Raw genomic sequence first — 20,979 nt, forward strand, 5'->3', positions numbered from 1 at the left:
AATGTTTGAGGGGTGGAGGCAGAGCTGGGGTGGAGCCTGGGTGGTGCCTCATAGGGGCCCAAAATATTTGCCATTATGGGGCCCTGAAATTCCTAGTGGCAGGCCTGATTGGCAGCAACAGTCATGTGAACTATGGTCATACCGTCAAAATTGCAACCTGTTAGCAAAGTTGGGAGACGTGGTGGAGAGCCAACAGGCGAGGGTGAAAATTGTTATCTTTGGTATATTCTACATCTGCAAACCTATAGGGAAATAATGATTAATCCTGGACAACCTGTTTAAAATAGTAATGAGAGGCATGACAAAGGAATGGAAAATTCACTGAAGCTTGTTTGCACGTTGCTATTTTACTTTAATCAGAGGGGATAGAGATTGTGGATACATTGTACTGTGCCTTGAAAAATTATTCATACCCCATGAACTTGTCCACATTTTTTCATGTTAGACACGCAAACTTAAATGTATTTTATTGATATTTTATGTGATATATCAACACAAAGTAGCAAGTATTTGTGAAGTGTAAAGGAAATGATACATTGGTTTTCTAATTATTTTAAAATATAAATCTGAAAATGTGATGTGTATTTTTTTTATTCAGCTCCCTGTAGTCAGATACCCCTTCATAAAATTTTGAGTGACCAAATGCCTCAAAAAGTCTCAATTATTAAATTGTGTGTAATTTATTGTCAGTATAACTACTACTGTTCTGTGAAGGCTTCTGATGCTTGAGAATATTAGCGATCAAACAGCATCATGAAAACCAAGGAACACACGAGACAGGTCAGGGATAAAGTTGTGGAAAAGAGTAGGGCAGGGATAGGGATAAGGTACAAAAAAAATATAGCCCAAGCTGTGAACATCTCACAGTGCACTGTTTATTCTATCATATAAAAATGGAATGCAACTCTACCAAGACATGGCTGTCAATCTAAACTGACATGCCAAGCAAGGAGAGCATTAATTAGAGATCCACAGCTCAGGTGGGAGAATCTGTCCACAGGACAATGATTAGTCGTATATGCCACAAATCTAGCTTTTATGGAGGAGGGGTAAGAAGAAAGCTATTTTTGAAAGAAGGCCATAAGAAGTTTGCATATTGCAATAAGCCATTCAGGGGACATAGCATGTAGAAGAAGGTGCTTTGGTCAGATGAGACCAAAGTGGAACTTTTTGGATTAAATGCAAAGCACTATATGTGGCAGAAAACGAACACTGCACATCACCTTGAAAACAACATCATCCCCACCGTCAAACATGGTGGTGGCAGCATCATGCTTTTGGGAACCATTTCCTTCAGCAGGGACAGGAAAGCTGGTCAGAGTTGTTGTAAAGATGGATATAGGGCCATCATGAAGGAAAATCTGTTAGAGGCTGCTAAAAAAACTTGAGCTGGGTGTAGGTTCAACCCTAAACTGTTGTGAATTCTGCTTTTGGGCTCCCTCCAGTGGTTGTAGGTGGTAATGCAGTTGCCCCTGAGTTGCAGTCCTGGTCAGGTTTATCTGCTGATTGCAGTTCTGACTGGGGTATTTAGGCGTGCAGGATTCGTTAGTCCTTGCCAGTTGTCAATTGTTGTTGGGAGGTGTAGGACCTCTGCCTGGTTCCTCCTGCCTTTCTGCCAAATCAGCAAAGATAAGTATCTGGGTTTTTTTTCCTGTGGCACACATGTTGTGTGCTTCACAATTCAGTGCTATTCTTTGTGTTTTCTTGTCCAGCTTAGATTGTGTCAGTATTTTCTCAGTCTTGTTGGATTCTCTGGAGTGGCAGATATACATTCCATGTCTTTAGTTAAATTGTGGAACTTTTTGTATTATCTGCTGTGGATATTTTTGAAAGGGTTTTAATACTGACCGCCTAGTAATCTGTCCTATCCTTTCCTATTTAGCTAGAGTGGCCTCTTTTGCTAAATCCTGTTTTCTACCTGCGTGTGTCTATTCTTCTCCTATTCTCAGTCATTATTCGTGGGGGGCTGCCTATCCTTTGGGGGTCTGCTCTGAGGCAAGGTAGCATTCCTATTTCCATCTATAGGGGTATTTAGTCCTCCGGCTGTGTCGAGGTGTCTAGGGTTTTGTTAGGCACACCCCACGGCTACTTCTAGTTGCGGTGTTAGTTCAGGATTTGCGGTCAGTACAGGTTCCACCGACTCCAGAGGAAGTTTCATGCGGCTCCAAGGTCACCAGATCATAACACTAAACATACTGTCAGAGCTACATTGAGAATCTGTGGTTATATTTGCTGTTCACCTCCATCCAATTTCACTGAGCTAAAGCTAGTTTGCAAAGAAAGATGGGCAAAAATGTTATCCTCTAGATGTGTAAAGCTGGTAGAGACATACCCCAAGAGACTGGCAGCAGCAATTGCAGTGAAAGGTTGTCATACAAAGTATTGACTCAGGGAAGCTTAATACAAATCCACTTCACAATTTTCAGGTTTATATTTTTTAAATAATTAGAAAAACATGTGTCATTTCCTTTAGACTTCACAAATACTTTCTACTTTGCATTAGTATATCATATAAAATGCATTTACGTGTGTGGGTGTAACGTGAAAAAAAAACATTGAAACGTTCATGAGGCATGAATAGATTGTCAAGGCGTTTGTGTGCAAAGGCTGCTTTTTTTTTTTTTTTTTTAGCAGTTTCGCCAATCCTCTGTCTTTATTTATGCCCGTTGCATCCCCAATAAAACCAGCATAACTCTGCATATGCACTAGAAGGGGTTAAAGGCAGCATTTGACTGCTCTCTGACCCTTGAGTTAGGAGAGTCAAGAGAAAGGCAAGAGTATGGCACGTTTCATTTCAAACTATATAAGCATACCTCCTAACTTTTACAGAACAAGAAGAGGGACAAATTATGCATCAGTGTGTCGCTGCAAATTCCGACCACGTCCCAAGCTGCACCTCAAGGCACACCCATTTACCATTTACTGCTACGCTGGCAGGAAGAGAGGTCGGAGGGGGTGCTGATTATTTCTACAAGCCAGTTGAATGTCTGGCTTGTAGAACAATGTCATAGAAATGCCTCCTGAACGTTTGTGTAGACATTGTTTAAGGCCTTAAAGTTTGTATGTGACCTCTAATTTTGCTTGTAGAACAGAATGAATAATTATGGGTAACCCTTCAAATATGGACAGACAACAGAGACAATGTCATGAAGAGTCCATCATGAGGGAACGTTACACAGGTCATACTCCCGTGATTACGTTGTGTTTATGGCATAATGTATGGTAGTCAGACGTCTCTAGCCTCAACTCCAAGTAGAGTAAAAGTTAGTTATGGAGTCAATGTTACAGCCATTTCTCAAAAGTATCACGGATGCCAGTTTTGAACATAATAACGACAAGCTACTGTCAGCAGCCTTTGGGGTCTAAATGTATTACTATGGCCTGTAGTGACTCTACATGGTTGTCACCCATTGAGCATATCTGGGATCACATTGGTCAGCAATTGTAAATAGAGCTGCCAGCCGTGGATCTTCAAGATTTGTGCTCCCAAGTTAATTTAGTGTGGCAGAATATTCCTCAGACAACCATCTTAATTTCCTCATTGATAGCATACCACGGCAAAAGTGTTTAAGCACATACTAGTAGCTGAACACCCAGATTCTGAGCAGAATCAGCCCATGTTCCTCTTGAACATAGTGGGTCAGAGATACTGAAGATTCTCCTATCTCTGTTAAAGCACATCCTACTTGTTGAACATCCAGCTTCTGATGAGAGTCGAACCACATTAATCCTGAACATATATGCAGAGGTGCTGCCACTTGACCATGTTTTTCCATAGTCATTAAACATAACTGCATTGATTTTGAGTTTGATGTTTCAGCCTTTGACGAAAGAGTGATTGAGCAAACAACAACTATTTCATAATCTCACCTAATTCATGCTTATAAAATCCAATTTATGTTGTAGGACATCCAGGAAAGATTCAAATTTACTTACCCAAAGTTTTAAGTTCCTGGAGTTCATAGACAGCACAGCTTTCCTGCCCTTAATATACTTTTCCTATTGCTGCAGATAAACACATAGCCTAAGGTCTAAGTAGCAGGTCAAATGATTAAACCCATTATTTGCTGCCTATGGGTTCTAGGAAGGGAACATTTAGATAAGTACATTTTAACCTATGTCATGCCATGTTTTTGTTACACAGTTGAGGCATACATTTTTAATGCATATGCACAGAAAAGTTCCCGGTTAGGAAAAGATGCAGTATACATCTGGACAGCTGCATAACCAGTGTAGTCATAACAGTCGCAGCTGCGATCAGGCCCAGTGGGGTTCCTCAGACGCACATCCAGTTGAAGTGTATTGCGGTGCACAGACACATTGTGTCTTCGCACCACAACATACACTGCCAGCTAATCAGATGCCAGCAGCTGACTTAGGCGTGCACGTGCTGGGGCACATGGCAGTGATGTCACACGCTCCAGTCACACGCCGAAGTCAGCTGTCAGCTTCACAAGAGGATGCGTGCAAAGGAAATGTGTATATTCATTTAAAAAAAAAAAAAATCAGTGGTCATACTAGTACAGGGATGACCATGGGGTGCATTATACTTTATGAATGACTATGGAGTGCATTATACTTTATGGACGACACTGGGAGTGGATTATACTTTATGGATGACTATGGGCTGTGAAATACACTATATGGTTGACTATGGGATCAATTATACTATATGGAGGACTATGGGGCATACATTATACTTTTTCTAGAAAGGTCCATGACTTCTATGTACACCCCTAGTGAATATAATGATTTATTTTTTCCATACATTAAAAAACAGCGGCAAAACGGGGGACATATACCAAGATGTGGAATATATACCAGGATGGGACCCAGGATAAGTAACATATAGCTTAAAAAAAAAATACAATTTTGAGTGTGATAGTGTTGCAATTTTTTGAAACTATTTATGTTGTGAATTTGTGTCTTTTAACCCATTAACGATCGCCAACGCGCCTTTTAACGGCAGCAGTTGTTTACCAATTCCTTGGTACCGCTTTTTAACGGCGCTGAGAAATAAGGGTATAGCACTCGCCAGCGTCAGAATATCTTTGGGGGCTCAGCTAACGGGGGTAGCGGAGACCTTGGAAAACATGATCAGGGCTGGTTTTTATGGTCCCATGTCACATGATTACCGTTATTCACCGAATAATGACGATCACAAGAAAAAAAAGTCTGATTTAGCATATCAGATAAGAGAGTAATGGGGTCCCCCGAGCCCACCTATATCTTTGCCAACCCTCTGTGTCATCTTCCTGGAAAAAAATGGCGGGAGCATATGCAGTGCACTCGCCAAGATCTGCCTTCTGGTACCAGGCAACATAAGGGAATTTTTACTATTGGTTACTTTTGATCACTGAGACCCCATGGCAGTTATCAAAATAAAAAAGCTGGTAAATCAAATCACCCTTTGTCACCCCCTTAGTTAGAAAAAAATGTATAAATTAAAAAATTGTAATTTTTTTTCCCATGCTTTGCAGATAGGGTCAGGGTTTGTGTTGTGGTTAGGGTTGGAGTTAGAATTGTGTTTTTAAAAAAAAAATGATGACGACTTGACTAGTGTTTAGCGCAAGTGCTTGCTAATCAAGTTTGCATAGGGTGCCCTGGTATGCACAGAGTATAGCAGATCCCCACATTTTTGGGGGGTGTCTAACAGCCGCAAAACATGCGGGGAAGAGACTCGAGTATTTCACTGAAGCACCAGCGACATTTGGTGTATACCTGAGCATCCGAAGTAGTGAGCACTTGCGCTCAACACTAATGACAACATATTCAATATGACAATCTAATGTTATTAAAATTTGTGTCGTAGCTGTGGGTTTCGCAGTCCATTTTCTCATGTTATAAACTTCTTGAATGTGCTTTTGAACACCTTGAGGGGGTGCTGATTTTAGAATGGTGTCATTTTGGGGTATTTTCTGTCATATTGACCCCTCAAAGTTAATTCAAATATGATGTAGTTCCTAAAAAAAGGGTTTTATAAATTTTGCTGGAAAAATGAGAAATTGCTGATTAACTTTTAACCCTTCTAACTTCCCTAACAAAAAAAAATCATGTTTTCAAAATTGTGTAAAGCAGACATGTGGGAAATGTTATTTACGAACTATTTTGTGTCACATAACTCTGATTTAAGGGCACAAAAATTAAAAGATTAAAAAATAGCAACATTTTCAAACTCTTTGCCAAATTTAAATGCGAATCATATCAAATAAATTTTACCCCTATCATGAAGTACAATATGTCACAAAAGCAGTATCAGAATTAGTGGGATACCTTGAAGAGTTCCAGAGTTATTACCACATAAAATGTTGTAAAATTTGGCCTGGTCATTAAGGTCAAAATTGGCTCGGTTACAAAGGGGTTAAATACTTAAGTGTCAAAGTGATCTAGGAAAAACATTGTCCACATAGAATTCTCTTAGCAAATTCAGATACATACATTTTACATTACTTTCACTATTCTGGCAGAGATTCTTTGAGTTTCTGACAAATTTGTTCTAGGCAGTGCAATGTGATAAAATAATAAAAGAATGTGCTACTATGACATGCTATCTACCTTATGTAACTGGCCTCCGTAGTAGACCACTCAGACCAGTAATTGGCTTCATCACTTCAGCATATCATCACTGCAATCATGGAAATAGTGACCGGAGAGAAGCGCCAAAGCAGCTCAGTTGGAGCGGCATGTGGTTTTATCTCATTGCCCCCATGAACAAAAAAGTCAGGAACCTTGTAATAGTATAAGAAAAATGTAAGTAGAAAGCTATATAGACTAGATCATAAATGCACTCGCATAAAATCATATTGTTCTAACAGCTTTATACAACTTAAATTGTTCCCTTTACCAAACTTTCTTTATTTTGGCAGTTCAGATGAAGTCACCAGCTATTATGAATTTGTAGGTGTGAACAGCTGCGAAGATGTTGTTCATTTATATCGGCTGCTGTGGACATGCACCATCCTTAATATTGTGGGCCTGTTCCTTGGCATTGTCACTGCGGCCGTCATTGGAGCATTTAAAGACGTGGTAGGTTTTCCATTTTTTGCCTTCATACAGGTATTTTATAGATTTGAAAATCTGAATTCCAGTGGCAGATAAATATTTTTTTAAAAAGCAAAAAAAAAAAAAAAACTCAGAAAATGCTTTAGCACATGTAGGACTTAAAAGGGGTTAAAGGGCACCTGTCACCCCGTTTTTTCCGTATGAGATAAAAATACGGTTAAATAGGGCCTGAGCTGTGCATTACAATAGTGTATTTTGTGTACCCCGATTCCCCACCTATGCTGCCGAAATACGTTACCAAAGTAGCCGTTTTCACCTGTCAATCAGGCTGGTCTGGTCAGATGGGCGTGGTGTCTTCCCCCAGATCTTGCTTATTTTTCCGTTGGTGGCGTAGTGGTTTGCGCATGCCTAAGTCCAGAATCCACTGCACAGGGGAGGGAAAAGAGCACGATGTGCGCTATTCCCCTGGTGATCGGTGGGGGCGGCCATCTTCCTGTGGCCGCGCGTGCGCAGATGGAGCGCTCTGCTGCCCGGGGCTTCAGGAAAATGGCCGCGGGATGCCGCGCGTGCGCAGATGGAGATCGCGGCGGCCATTTTCCTGAAGCAGAGATGCGAACTCCTGTTTGGAGTGTTGATCTGTGACTGTTACTTGGTGTTTCAGCTGTGTGCAAAATCCCCATCCTCTCCTATTAAATTATCCTTTCTTTTATCCATGGTGTTCTTCTCTGTTGTCTGTGAGTACATATTTGTATGTTTGGCCTTCCGGGCAGTATAGTTCTGAGCTGCCGCAGTTTAGTCTGTTGTTAGGGCTATTCCAGCCTACAAAAGGTACCACTAGGGACTGCGGTGTCAGAATCTCTAGTCTGTACAGGAACCGGCTGGGTCAGTTGCTGTTTTTAATGTTTTACCTATTTTCTCATGGGAGTTGCTACACAGTCATAACACATTGATTGTCGTCGAGACTATGTGAGCAAGACCATGAAAAGGCCTTCACAATATCCATTTTTTCAACATGACTTTGCCAGGCTGCATTTTTCTCAAGCTACTGAGATCATTCTCAATGGCCTCAATGTACTACAGTGGCTTATCTCGGCTTGTCTCCCACTAAGCACTTCTGGGATGTCATTGGTCGGCATTTACAAATAGGAATGCCAGCAGGTGATCTTGATGAATTGTGTGCTAAAGTGCATTCAGTGTGGCAGAACATTCCATAGCCAACCATTAATAACCTTATTGATAGCATGCCAAGGCCTAAGTGCGTGTACAGTATTTTTTGTACATGGTGCTCATAGTTGAATCTGAATAAAAATGTTTTGAAAATTTGGTTTCCTCTTTTTCATCATTTGCATATCATATCGACCCTATGATTTCAATAAATCCACAACCTTTCCATGGTGTTGGAATTTCAATGTTCACCCCCGAAAGAAGCTCAGAGCGAAACACGCATCGGGGTGAGGGGGGGGGGGGCGCCTTACCTATCCTAACTCCCTGGTCCAGTGGTTGATTTGTACTAAGGTATAGTGCTGTATATTTTCAGTATCATTGCATGGAGCCATTTAACTACATTATAATCTATATATAACACACTGCTGTGCATAATCTCTGCATTCCCTGTGGTGGTATGGGATGATTTGAGCACCCATTTAATTAGGCTTATCTGAAGCTATTATTTTTGTACATTTATATGGTTTATTTGCACATCACCCTGACCATATTATTTCAGGTATATTTCAGCACATGGGTAACATGGTTATTTAACCTATGCATCTGATCGTACTATCCGTACCAATACCATTGTTGTATATATTATTATTGGGAGAAGTTTCAACTTTTACTACCCTTGCTGTTAATGTTGATATTTACAGAAGTATTGGGTGAAATACTCACCCTTGATAGGACTAGGATCCCCCTTACTGGACACTTTGCTATATTTGTTTTTGTGTCACTCTTTTATTTGTATTTTAATGATTCATAATAAAGTTTTGATAAAAATATTTTAATATCACATATGGTTCTCTTCTTTAGGCTATTTTATCACATAAGTCCGTATTTGGTTATATGTTATATTTCATGCCTAGAAAAAGGTTAACTGCACCCCATATTCCAGTTTTAATGAATGTACTAAAAGTGGTGAAAGTTATGATAAAACATTGATAAATCTTGCTTAGGCATTTACAGCAAATATAGTTTTTACAATAATGTGTCAGATCCAATGGATAAAATCAGGCTTACATGTAACATCACGCAACCATTTCTTTTGTGGAAATATTGATATTAAAAACCCCCAATGTTTTAATACATTACATTTGTGTAGATTGTAAGTGCACATTGATGGCTATAGAATTTTCTTAGCTCTGTTGAAGTTGAGTAATGTTTGTACACATTGGAGCATTTACTAAAATCCACCAGAATTCTGTCTCAGATTGCCAGAATTCTTGCTCATATGCCAAGTAGAAAGCAGCTAAGGCTTGCAATAAAACTAGCCATGTCTTAAACCCTCAGGATTAATATGATAATAGCTATGGAGGATATGTATTAAATTAAAACATAACTTTTAATAAATATGTATAAAATACTCGGGTCCTAACAAAAACACATACATGGACAGTGAAACAAGGTGCTCAAGTGAACCAGTGCTCTAGATAAAAAATTGGAACAATCTTACCAATTTGGACGGACGAATGGAGAAAGTCTCGCCAATACTATAAGGTGGGTGGTTCCAAGATGAATACAAAAATACAAAAACAAACGAGAAACAGGGCCAAGGGTAGGGAATAATATTGCTGTCTTCCCTGTAAACCCTTGAAGAGCTCCTGTCCTAACAAGGACAGGCCCCAAGTGAGCCCTGCTATGGACACCCACCAACCAAAGAAAAATACCCTAAATGTCTCTTATTTCCCTACGCGTTTCAACTCCAATGAAGGAGAATCATCAGGGGAATTGTATATAGTAAAGAAAGAAAGAACCAATGGGTCTTCTTAGTAGTCCAGAAAAGACAGTCCATTATAATCCATACTAGTCCGTATGTCTCTGTGCATATCCGGTCCCGCAGTGGCCGGGAGTCCCGGAAAAAAGGTCAGCAATGGCTGTGTCCGTAGCTTAGAATAAATCCTCACTTTTTGGTCAGAATTCCCCCCCTTTTATATTAATAAATATATACCCATCAGCTGTTCAAATCTATACCTCAATTAAGCAAGGGGTGGTACTACATACCAAGTCCTTGCTGCGTCCATTATCTCCCCGCGTGCTGCACTGGTTCCGGACGCTGGGACGCATGTTACCGGAAGTTCTGACGTCACTGTACAAGGTCTATATCCCTATTGGAGAAGGGGTGGTAATACGTACCGGATCCTAGCTGCGTCCACTGTCTCTCCGCGTGATGCACTAGTGCCGGCAGCTGGAACGCATGCTACCGGAAGTTCCAACGTCATTGTAGAAGGTCACTTCCGCCCACCATATTTTCGAAGTCTCCACTACTCCAAGGGAATATCAAAGAGTACACCATACTTTTTTATGATGGTACTCATATAGATAGAATGTGATTACCCTAATGCCCTAATGTCACCGTGGATGCTTCTTTTCAATCTACGCGGTCAGCGTTCGTACGGGGTAAAACCAATTGTAAACGCCATATTGTGTGTGTTTCTTATGGCAGACAAAATGTCTCCAAATGGTTAAAAGTAGAGGCATAATCCTATAACAGAGTACTCCTACACCGCTTGAGGAAAAGTATTCCTCACATCGAAAACGGCGCCCCAATATAGGATCATAACTATCAATGTGGATACATCTTATAACCCACAGATGAACCTACACCAGACATTACTATCCGTTAGTCGGTGCCATATTTGATCTCCTTTAAATATTGATTCATAACAGATACTATGAGTGAAAGAGGATAGAATGGTGTAACCTCATGTCTCATAAGCCCCCACAAACATTCATCATCTCAAAAGCATACATATCCAAGTCTGCCAGAAATCAATATGCCGCAAATGAGAGGAAGAAGAGTGGGGGAGGGGGAGAGGGAAAAGGAAGTACACAGTATTTTTTATGGTGGTACTCATATAGATAGAATATGAAAATATGCTTGTTTTATAGTCCTGCCCCGTAGCTAAAGTGCATGAATATCCATCAGTAAACCCTTATAGTGGCTCTAATGTTGACCCTAACGATGGTACAGAAAAACTCCATATTAAAATTCTTATTATTAGAAGTCATCCATATTCAAATTATTAGATGAATGTAGATAGAGAGGTATAAACCAATATAACCGAAGGGGCCAGTGTGGAGGATGCTACAAATAACATGAATGATAGGTCCCAAGAAAAAGAGAAAGGGAGGTACTTTCAAGGTTCCAAATAAGTTCGACATCCAAAATAGGATATCCATTGGATGATAGTTCTGAAAGTAACAATAGATGAAAGCAATGGCTCCATTACTATATGATATACTTCAATCTGACTTATTTTGTTTTCTTTGGCTGTTTATATGGTTCAAGGCCTATGTTTGAATCCGAATACAGAAATGAAACATAAATATAAATGGAGCCATATAAGATAAATAATAGCTTGGCTCCTACTCATAAAATTAACAATTCATATAAAGATGGGGAAGTATAATAAATTAGCGTGGGATTATATACAGGGATGGGATGGGGGGGGGGAGGGGGAAGAGAGGAAAGGAGGGGGAAAAAGGGGGGGTGTGTGTGGGAAATTTATATTTTATAGGAAACATCCGAAATTAATCTGATCATTCAGGCCTTGAGGATGGCAAGTGTCCAGCGTGAAAATCCAGCTGGCCTCTCTCTGAAGCAGAAGTCTGTCCAAGTCGCCACCTCTAACTGGCATGTCGATTCTATCAATCCCCATGAATCGCATAGCTCTCATATCCCCCCCCATGCATACTGTTGACATGTTTAGCAATTGGGGTATCCCTTTTATTTCGTATGTCCCCTAGATGTTCACCCACCCTCCTCCTCAACTCCCTGATTGTTTTTCCAACATAGGTAATGCCGCATTGGCAAATGGCTCTATAGATGACACCCGTACTTTTACAGTTAATAAACTTTCTTAGTTTGAACGTCTGTTGTGTATTTTCATTAAAGAATTCTTTTCCGGTGCATATTGAATCACACATCATGCAACCACCACATCTAAAGCATCCCGCTGGTCTTTGTGGGAGCCAGGTCGTTTCCTTGGGTGTACTAAAATGGCTATGTACAAGCCGATCGCCTAATGTCTTAGCTCTGCGATAAGTGATAACTGGTTCGTTTCCCAGAGTATCCCTTAGGTCCTCATCCATCTTTAGGATGCCCCAGTGCCTTCGTATAATATTTTTGACAGATGATGCACCGTTGTCATAGGTGCAAATTAATCTCGTCACCTTAGAGGGTTCAGTATCCTCTATTCGAGGTGTTAGGAGATTCTCCCTCTCCTGTTGATTGGCATATCGGAATGCTTCCCGCAAAATCCGATCCGGGTAACCTCTGGCCAAAAACCTCATCCTGAGGTCATCGGCCATGATTTTGAAATCTTTCTGGTTAGAACAGTTGCGTCGCAGTCTCAGATACTGACCCTTTGGGATGCCCTTCTTTAGAGAGTAGGGGTGATTACTATCCCACCTCAAGAGAGAGTTAGTTGAGGTGGGCTTTCTGTATATAGTACTCTCCAAGCGGTCTCCATCCCTTGATTTAGAAATCATGACATCCAAGAAAGGTAATTGTGAATCCTGTATGTCAAAGGTAAATTTAAGACCCACATCATTACTGTTTAAAGACATGACGAATTCCCCAAACTCATCTCTTGTCCCTTTCCATAGAACAAAAATATCATCAATATACCTGACCCATAGATCAATATGGGCCAGGTAATTGCTGTGTGATTCCGAGAAGGCAATGCAATCCTCCCACCAGCCCAGGAACAGGTTTGCGTAGGTGGGTGCGCAGGGATTCCCCATAGCAGTGCCCTTGAGCTGGTGGAAGGTCTTGCCATCGAAGGTAAAAAAATTATTAGTGAGTACGAACTCAAGAAGGGTCAGGATGAACTCATTGTGGGCATTAAAGTGACAACCCCTAGTACTGAGAAAGCGACGCACCCCCTCAATCCCACAACCATGTGGGATTGAGGAGTACAAGGCCTCAACATCAATACTGGCAAGTAATGTGCCAGGTTCCAGGTAAATGCCATCTAGTTTGCGGAGTAGGTCCATCGTATCCCTAACATATGACGGGAGGGATAATACAAAGGGTCTAAGGACATCATCAAGGTAAATGCCGATGTTCTGTCCGATATCCACATGATAGTGGATAGTGTATCCACATTGATAGTTATGATCCTATATGGGGGCGCCGTTTTCGATGTGAGGAATACTTTTCCTCAAGCGGTGTAGGAGTACTCTGTTATAGGATTATGCCTCTACTTTTAACCATTTGGAGACATTTTGTCCGCCATAAGAAACACACACAATATGGCGTTTACAATTGGTTTTACCCCGTACGAACGCTGACCGCGTAGATTGAAAAAAAGCATCCACGGTGACATTAGGGTAATCACATTCTATCTATATGAGTACCATCATAAAAAAGTATGGTGTACTCTTTGATATTCCCTTGGAGTAGTGGAGACTTCGAAAATATGGTGGGCGGAAGTGACCTTCTACAATGACGTTGGAACTGCCGGTAGCATGCGTCCCAGCTGCCGGCACTAGTGCATCACGCGGAGAGACAGTGGACGCAGCTAGGATCCGGTACGTATTACCACCCCTTCTCCAATAGGGATATAGACCTTGTACAGTGACGTCAGAACTTCCGGTAACATGCGTCCCAGCGTCCGGAACCAGTGCAGCACGCGGGGAGATAATGGACGCAGCAAGGACTTGGTATGTAGTACCACCCCTTGCTTAATTGAGGTATAGATTTGAACAGCTGATGGGTATATATTTATTAATATAAAAGGGGGGGAATTCTGACCAAAAAGTGAGGATTTATTCTAAGCTACGGACACAGCCATTGCTGACCTTTTTTCCGGGACTCCCGGCCACTGCGGGACCGGATATGCACAGAGACATACGGACTAGTATGGATTATAATGGACTGTCTTTTCTGGACTACTAAGAAGACCCATTGGTTCTTTCTTTCTTTACTATATACAATTCCCCTGATGATTCTCCTTCATTGGAGTTGAAACGCGTAGGGAAATAAGAGACATTTAGGGTATTTTTCTTTGGTTGGTGGGTGTCCATAGCAGGGCTCACTTGGGGCCTGTCCTTGTTAGGACAGGAGCTCTTCAAGGGTTTACAGGGAAGACAGCAATATTATTCCCTACCCTTGGCCCTGTTTCTCGTTTGTTTTTGTATTTTTGTATTCATCTTGGAACCACCCACCTTATAGTATTGGCGAGACTTTCTCCATTCGTCCGTCTAAATTGGTAAGACTGTTCCAATTTTTTATCTAGAGCACTGGTTCACTTGAGCACCTTGTTTCACTGTCCATGTATGTGTTTTTGTTAGGACCCGAGTATTTTATACATATTTATTAAAAGTTATGTTTTAATTTAATACATATCCTCCATAGCCATTATCATCATATGCCAAGTACATTAAAAGTTTAGACACTTTTTACTTCTCACTAGACATTTTTATAAAAGGTCCTAGAAATGGACTTTGTAAAATACATCATTTTTACTATAAGTTACAGGTTTTAGGCTAAATAAATAAAGTAAAACCCAACAGTCTAAAGATGCACAGAATTCATTACTAGTAGTGTTGAGCGATACCGTCCGATACTTGAAAGTATCGGTATCGGAAAGTATCGGCCGATACCGGCAAAGTATCGGATCTAATCCGATACCGATACCCGATACCAATACAAGTCAATGGGACTCAAGTATCGGACGGTATCCCTGATGGTTCCCAGGGTCTGAAGGAGAGGAAACTCTCCTTCAGGCCCTGGGATCCATATAAATGTGTAAAATAAAGAATTAAAATAAAAAATATTGATATACTCACCTGTCCGGAGGCCCCTGGACTTTACCGCCGTAACCGGGAGCCGGCTTCTGATTGGTCGCGTGCCGCCCATGTGACCGCGACGCGACCAATCACAAGCCGTGACGTAATTTTCAAATCCTGAATGCCTAGAATTAGGCATCAGGACCTGAAAATTACGTCACGGCTTGTTGTGATTGGTCGCGTCGCGGTCACATGGGCGGCACGCGACCAATCAGAAGCCGTGACGTCACGGAAACCATTAAATGCGCGCATTTTAAGCAAAGAAGGCTGCCGGTTACGGCGGTAAAGTCCAGGGGCCTCCGGACAGGTGAGTATATCAATATTTTTTATTTTAATTCTTTATTTTACACATTTATATGGATCCCAGGGCCTGAAGGAGAGTTTCCTCTCCTTCAGACCCTGGGAACCATACACTGGAAACTTCCGATTCCCGATACCACGAAAGTATCGGATCTCGGTATCGGAATTCCGATACCCGCAAGTATCGGCCGATACCCGATACTTGCGGTATCGGAATGCTCAACACTAATTACTAGGCATAAGTCATTTTGACCTGTGTAAGAGGATAATTTATCAATAGTAGTGATTAGCGCAAGTGCTCGTTACTTGAGTTTAGCTTGCCATATTTGCCTAGGATGCTGAGGTATGCACAGAGTATTGCAGGTGCTTCAGTGTCGCTACGCACCTGCATGTTTCGTGGCTATTAGACAGCCACAAAACCTGTGGGGTGTGTCTGACATACACTGGCAATCTGTGCATTTTTTGTGGCTGTCTAACATCCGTGAAACATGAGGGTGCAGGGACACGAACATATCACTCCAGCACTCGCGATATTCGGTGCATACCTGAGCACCCTAGGCAAATTAGGCGAACTAAACTCGAGTAACGAGCACTTGCACTCATTAGGAGATTATTGGGTGTAATTTTTTACTTATCTTTTCTGGCCATTTATTTTGGGACAACCTAATCATGCAACATCTGTTATACTTGGTGCATTTCATTTTGGCGCCTATTTTGAAAAAATGATTTGAACAAGCAAAGCACAGAAAACTTTTGCTACATTTCTAAAACATGCATCAAATATAACACCACATGGCAAGCTGAAAGTAAAAATGAAGCAACAACCATAGAGAAGTTATTTGAAGAGGGCAAAATTTGTAATACACCAAAAAGTGACCATTACAGTTTCCTTCAATTTCTCCTTCACAACGGTTCATGAATCTAGAATCTTATTAAAGAAGATTTGCTCCAGTAATTTTATATTGATGATTTGTCCTTTGTTTAGGACATCAGTGTCAGATTAGTGGGGGTCTGACACCTAACACCCCTTGATCAGCTGTATTTGGATACCATGATATGTGCAAACTGATGTCTTTATCCCAGAGAAATCCACATTTTTCTTAATATGTAAATGAGATTTTAGATTCTGAAGGCAGATTGTCAGGAAGATCTTTATCCAGCCCATAGATCTTATTGTAAATGAAAGGAAGCGTTACTAGTGTGAGACATGTAATGGCTGACAGTCTGCTCTCCTGATTTACAAGTCTCATACTGGTAATGCCTTTCATTTAAAATAAGTTCTGAAGTCAGATTCTTTGGGAGATCTGTGTCCAGCTCACAGATCTTAACAGCTCATTTACATATTCCAGAGAAATCCACATTTTTTTTTAATAAGGTCAGATTGCAGATATCAAAATATCATTTTATTCAAGTTTCTATGACCTGCATGCCCATATAGACAACGTAGGATGGTATATCCTATTAACATGTTCTTTAAGATTTGCTTCACACACAAGTAGCATGTTTAAAGCTTTTTTTTTACCATTTTGTTCCAAACTCTTTAGGGTGCTTTTTTGCTTTATCATCTTGATTATTTTTCCTGAAGTTCTACACATAAGCCTATATAAAACAATGGCAAAAAACTGCCACTGGTGCAAAAATGGCTAAAAAGACAAACAAACCCCAAAACGCTGTGTTTGTAGACTTTTCAATAATTCAAATCAATATAAACCTTAAGTGTATGTGCACATGACATATCTAAAAATTCTAAGAAGAATAAACATATGCACTGCAATGTCAAACAACTTGCTGTGCATATGTTAAGACTTTAAAGCTTCTTTCAACCACTCCAGGCTTTGAAAGCCACTAAAAGAAGTGACCTGACCATTCTTCAGGTGACTTTGGCTAGGAAGCCACTCAATATGTTATACATAGAAGTAAAAAAAAGAAAAAAAGAAAAACTGCCAGCAACCAAAGATATTGCAAAAGCACTCAGGAAATTACAAAAAAGATGCAAAAAATGTCAGAAGAACCACTTAAAGAAAAACTTGGCGGGTACGCTGGTGTTTAAATGTCATTGTGTGCACATACCCTTTAGCTACATATTGTCAACCCCGCAAAATATGGATGTACGCTAGGTACTCTAATAGGTTTTAGTTTGTTCTCAGAGTACAGCAGCGAGATGCGTTAAACTAACTTTTTATAGATATTAGGTAGGATGTCAGTAAAATAACTAACAGATATTGCTAGAGGATTGTTTTTGTGAATAGGAGGCTAGGGAAATTTTAACCAAGCAGGTGCTGATTATTAATCAATAATGGTAGTAATCCATATTTATATATTGTGAGCTCGGCATGAGCACTGGACCCTGGGTGAATATTGAAAATCACTACATGTGACTAAGCGTGTACCCTCTGGATTACCTCTACAGTATGCAATTGCCCTGATGAATCTTGGAGGTGGAAACGTTTTGGGAAGCTGCATAGGGAATTTTTTAGGGTCACTACTACAGGGACAGCTGTGGACTGCACTTGTAAGGTCGAGAGTTTTGGGCACCTTAGGAAGAGACAGTATCTTTGAAGATATACAATGCCAAAAAAATATAACTTTCAAAGAAAAGAACTTTCAGAGTGAGCTAATGAAACCAGTATCAAGATGTTGCAAGCTGAGCGAGCAGGCTCTGACATGCCCGAGCTTGATTCAATTGTTTTATCTTGGTTCTCGCAAGTTCACGCTTTTTTATCTCAGTTCGTGTTAGCTTGTCATATTCAACCGTGTTTCCCAAAATTAGCATTATGGCTCAGCGGAAGTGTATTAATTAACCTGACAGTTTGTTACATTTGTGGTGAATATACAGTGTTGAAGCAACAGCTAAATATTACAAACTTTGTGAAAAAAGTAACTTCGCTTATTTCAGACTAAAGCTTGGAGATCAAGATAAAGCTTGGGCGCCTCAAAGTGTGCAAACGGTGTGTTGAGAACCTCCGAAATTGGTTCAAGGGTAAGAAAAAAGCTTTCCGTTATGGGATTCCTATGGTATGGCGAGAGCAAAAGAACCATAGTGACGATTGTTACTTTTGTTCATGCGATGTGAAAGGGTATAATTCAAAATGGAAGCATTCCATTTCATACCCCAATATTCACTCAGCAATTCGTCTCATCCCCCATGGCACAGATATACCAGTACCCAAGGCCCCTGCTACTTTGGAAGAGATAGCTAGCTCTGATGAAGGTGAACCAGATGATGAATCAAGTTCTGACTTTGAAGATGATACAAGACCAAAATTGTTTTCCCAGGAGATGAATGATTTGGTAAGAGACTTGAATCTTCCCAAAGATGCCGCTGAGTTACTCGGATCAAGGCTCAAAAGCAAGAATTAATTGTTGCCAGGAGTGTCTTTTTCATGGTTCATAAATGTAAGAATAATGGTGTGCACTCGAGTCAGGGACACGGAGGTGCTGGTGAAACGGACCGTGTGGTCTAGTCAATCATGTAGAGAAATTCACCGCACACTCAATTCTGGTATGATGCAAAAAAGGGTATATGCCAAATTTATTTAAACACGATAGACAGAAGTTTGCCACAATAATACTTGTAGAGCGAACCCAACGTTTCGACCCTGCTGTGGGAGCGCTGCTGACAGCTGACAGCAAGGAGGACACGAGCCTACACAGGCCACTCCATGTTGTAACGGCCCTCAATCAGGCTCCATCCATCTGGGACACAGAAACTTTATCTGGCCCTCCAAACAAGGTTTTGCCTGGAAGGGATCGTTTACTTACCCTTTACCACTGCCACTGTTGTGTATGTGTATATACCAAGGATCAGAGCAACCCCATGAATAAGACCCGGGAGGGTCGAAACGTTGGGTTCTCTCTACAAGTATTATTGTGGCAAACTTCTGTCTATCGTGTTTAAATAAATTTGGCATATACCCTTTTTTTGCATCATACCAGAATTGAGTGTGCGGTGAATTTCTCTACATGTTTTTCATGGTTCAGACATCGTGAAAACGAGTTTGTTCCTTACTTTGCCCAGGAAGATAAGTTGGTTTATTGCATCGATCTCGAAGGTTTGATGGGCCAATTCAAAATCCAATATGATTCAGCGCAATGGAGTCTTTTTATAGATTCTTTAAAAAGAAGTCCCAAAGCAGTTTTACTCCACAACGGCGGTTTTTATGCTTCCATCCCTGTAGGTCATTCTGTACACCTCAAGGAAACCTACGAGAACTTGGAATTGGTTTTTCGTAAACTTAAATATGAAGACCACGGTTGGCAAGTGTCCGGAGATTTGAAAGTCTTGTGCATGCTGCTCGGGCAACAAGCTGGTTATACCAAATACCCTTGTTTTCTGTGTCTATGGGACAGTCGAGACCGACAAAATCACTGGACCAAGAAGAATTGGCAGCTGAGGGTGCTCACAGTTGGTGAAAAAAAAATGTCCTCCGAGAAACTTTGGTTCCTCCCCATAAAGTTCTTTTACCACCTCTCCACATAAAATTGGGATTGATGAAGCAATTCGTAAAATCACTTTCAAAAGATGGAGAATGCTTCAAATACTTGGTCACCAAGTTTCCAGGCCTCTCGGAGGCAAAATTGAAGGAAGGTGTGTTTGTCGGACCAGACATTAGAAGGCTTATAGCTGATCAAGAGTTTATCAATACCATGACGCATCCTCAAAAATAAGGGTGGTTTGCATTTAAAGAGGTTGTAGAGAAATTTTTAGGCAATAACAAAGACCCTGACTACAAAAAAATCGTCAAACGAATGCTGAAAGCATTTCAAGCTTTAGGTTGCCTGATGAGTTTGAAAGTGCATTTCCTCCATTCCACCTTGACAACTTTCCTGAAAATTTGGGAGCTGTGAGTGAAGAGCAAGGTGAACGATTCCACCAGGACATTAAAGAGATGGAATGAAGATACCAGGGAAGATGGAGCATGACAATGATGGCAGACTACTGTTGGACGCTTCAGAGAGACATTCCAGATGCTACTCACAAGCATAAATGTACTAAGAGAAGCCTCACAGGGAAGAAGAATCGATTTTAGTGTGTGCTAGTGAGCTCATTGCAGTTAAAAAATGATTTTCATGAAACATTTGTAATAAAAAATTAATTTTATGAGTCTTTTTTCATTTATTTTGAGGTATTGTCTTATTTAACATAGTTACTTAAATTGTCAGAAATGTGATGTCCTATGACAAAATGGAGGTCATTTTCGGATTCAGCGCACTTAAAAACAAAGATTACGTGGAATAACCAAAACTGCTCTTGAAAAATTTTTTTTTGCAGACCTGTGTTATTTGTGTTTGTTTGTGGCATCTTTTAATATCCATTAAAAGTTATATTTTAACACTTCTCACTTACTGCTGTATTCTGAATATCGATATTGTGATTTGTAATACATATCCGCAGACCTAGCTGCGTTATTGCTGGTTTGATTTGTTGTCAGACACAAATGCCACAACACTACTTTATACATTGTCCTAGAAGACACACATTTACATCAATGAAGGTGCAATACGAGACAAAATATGGATGGGCAATAACACTGTCTAGAAATAAAGGCTTTGGAATTTTGCACAGCAAACCTTAAAAGTGAACTTAAAAATATCAGGATTTTGGCCTGAATTCATCAGTTTTTTAATAACTCAATTTTTTTATTATGGTTAGTGCAAAACCGCCAAAAC

General features: G+C 40.5%; 1 protein-coding gene across 1 annotated transcript in view; it reads left to right on the forward strand.

Annotated features, from left to right (window-relative positions):
• TMEM255B (transmembrane protein 255B) overlaps positions 1-20,979 on the forward strand; it is a 103,021-nt gene that overhangs the window by 79,027 nt on the left and 3,015 nt on the right. Inside the window, exon 7 of the mRNA XM_077296558.1 lies at positions 6,867-7,026. Within this exon, the coding sequence (XP_077152673.1) occupies positions 6,867-7,026 (160 nt within the window). The remainder of the gene's footprint in view (positions 1-6,866; positions 7,027-20,979) is intronic.

The sequence above is a fragment of the Ranitomeya variabilis genome, chromosome 3, assembly GCF_051348905.1.
Source record: "Ranitomeya variabilis isolate aRanVar5 chromosome 3, aRanVar5.hap1, whole genome shotgun sequence".
In the NCBI taxonomy this organism is placed as follows: domain Eukaryota; kingdom Metazoa; phylum Chordata; class Amphibia; order Anura; family Dendrobatidae; genus Ranitomeya; species Ranitomeya variabilis.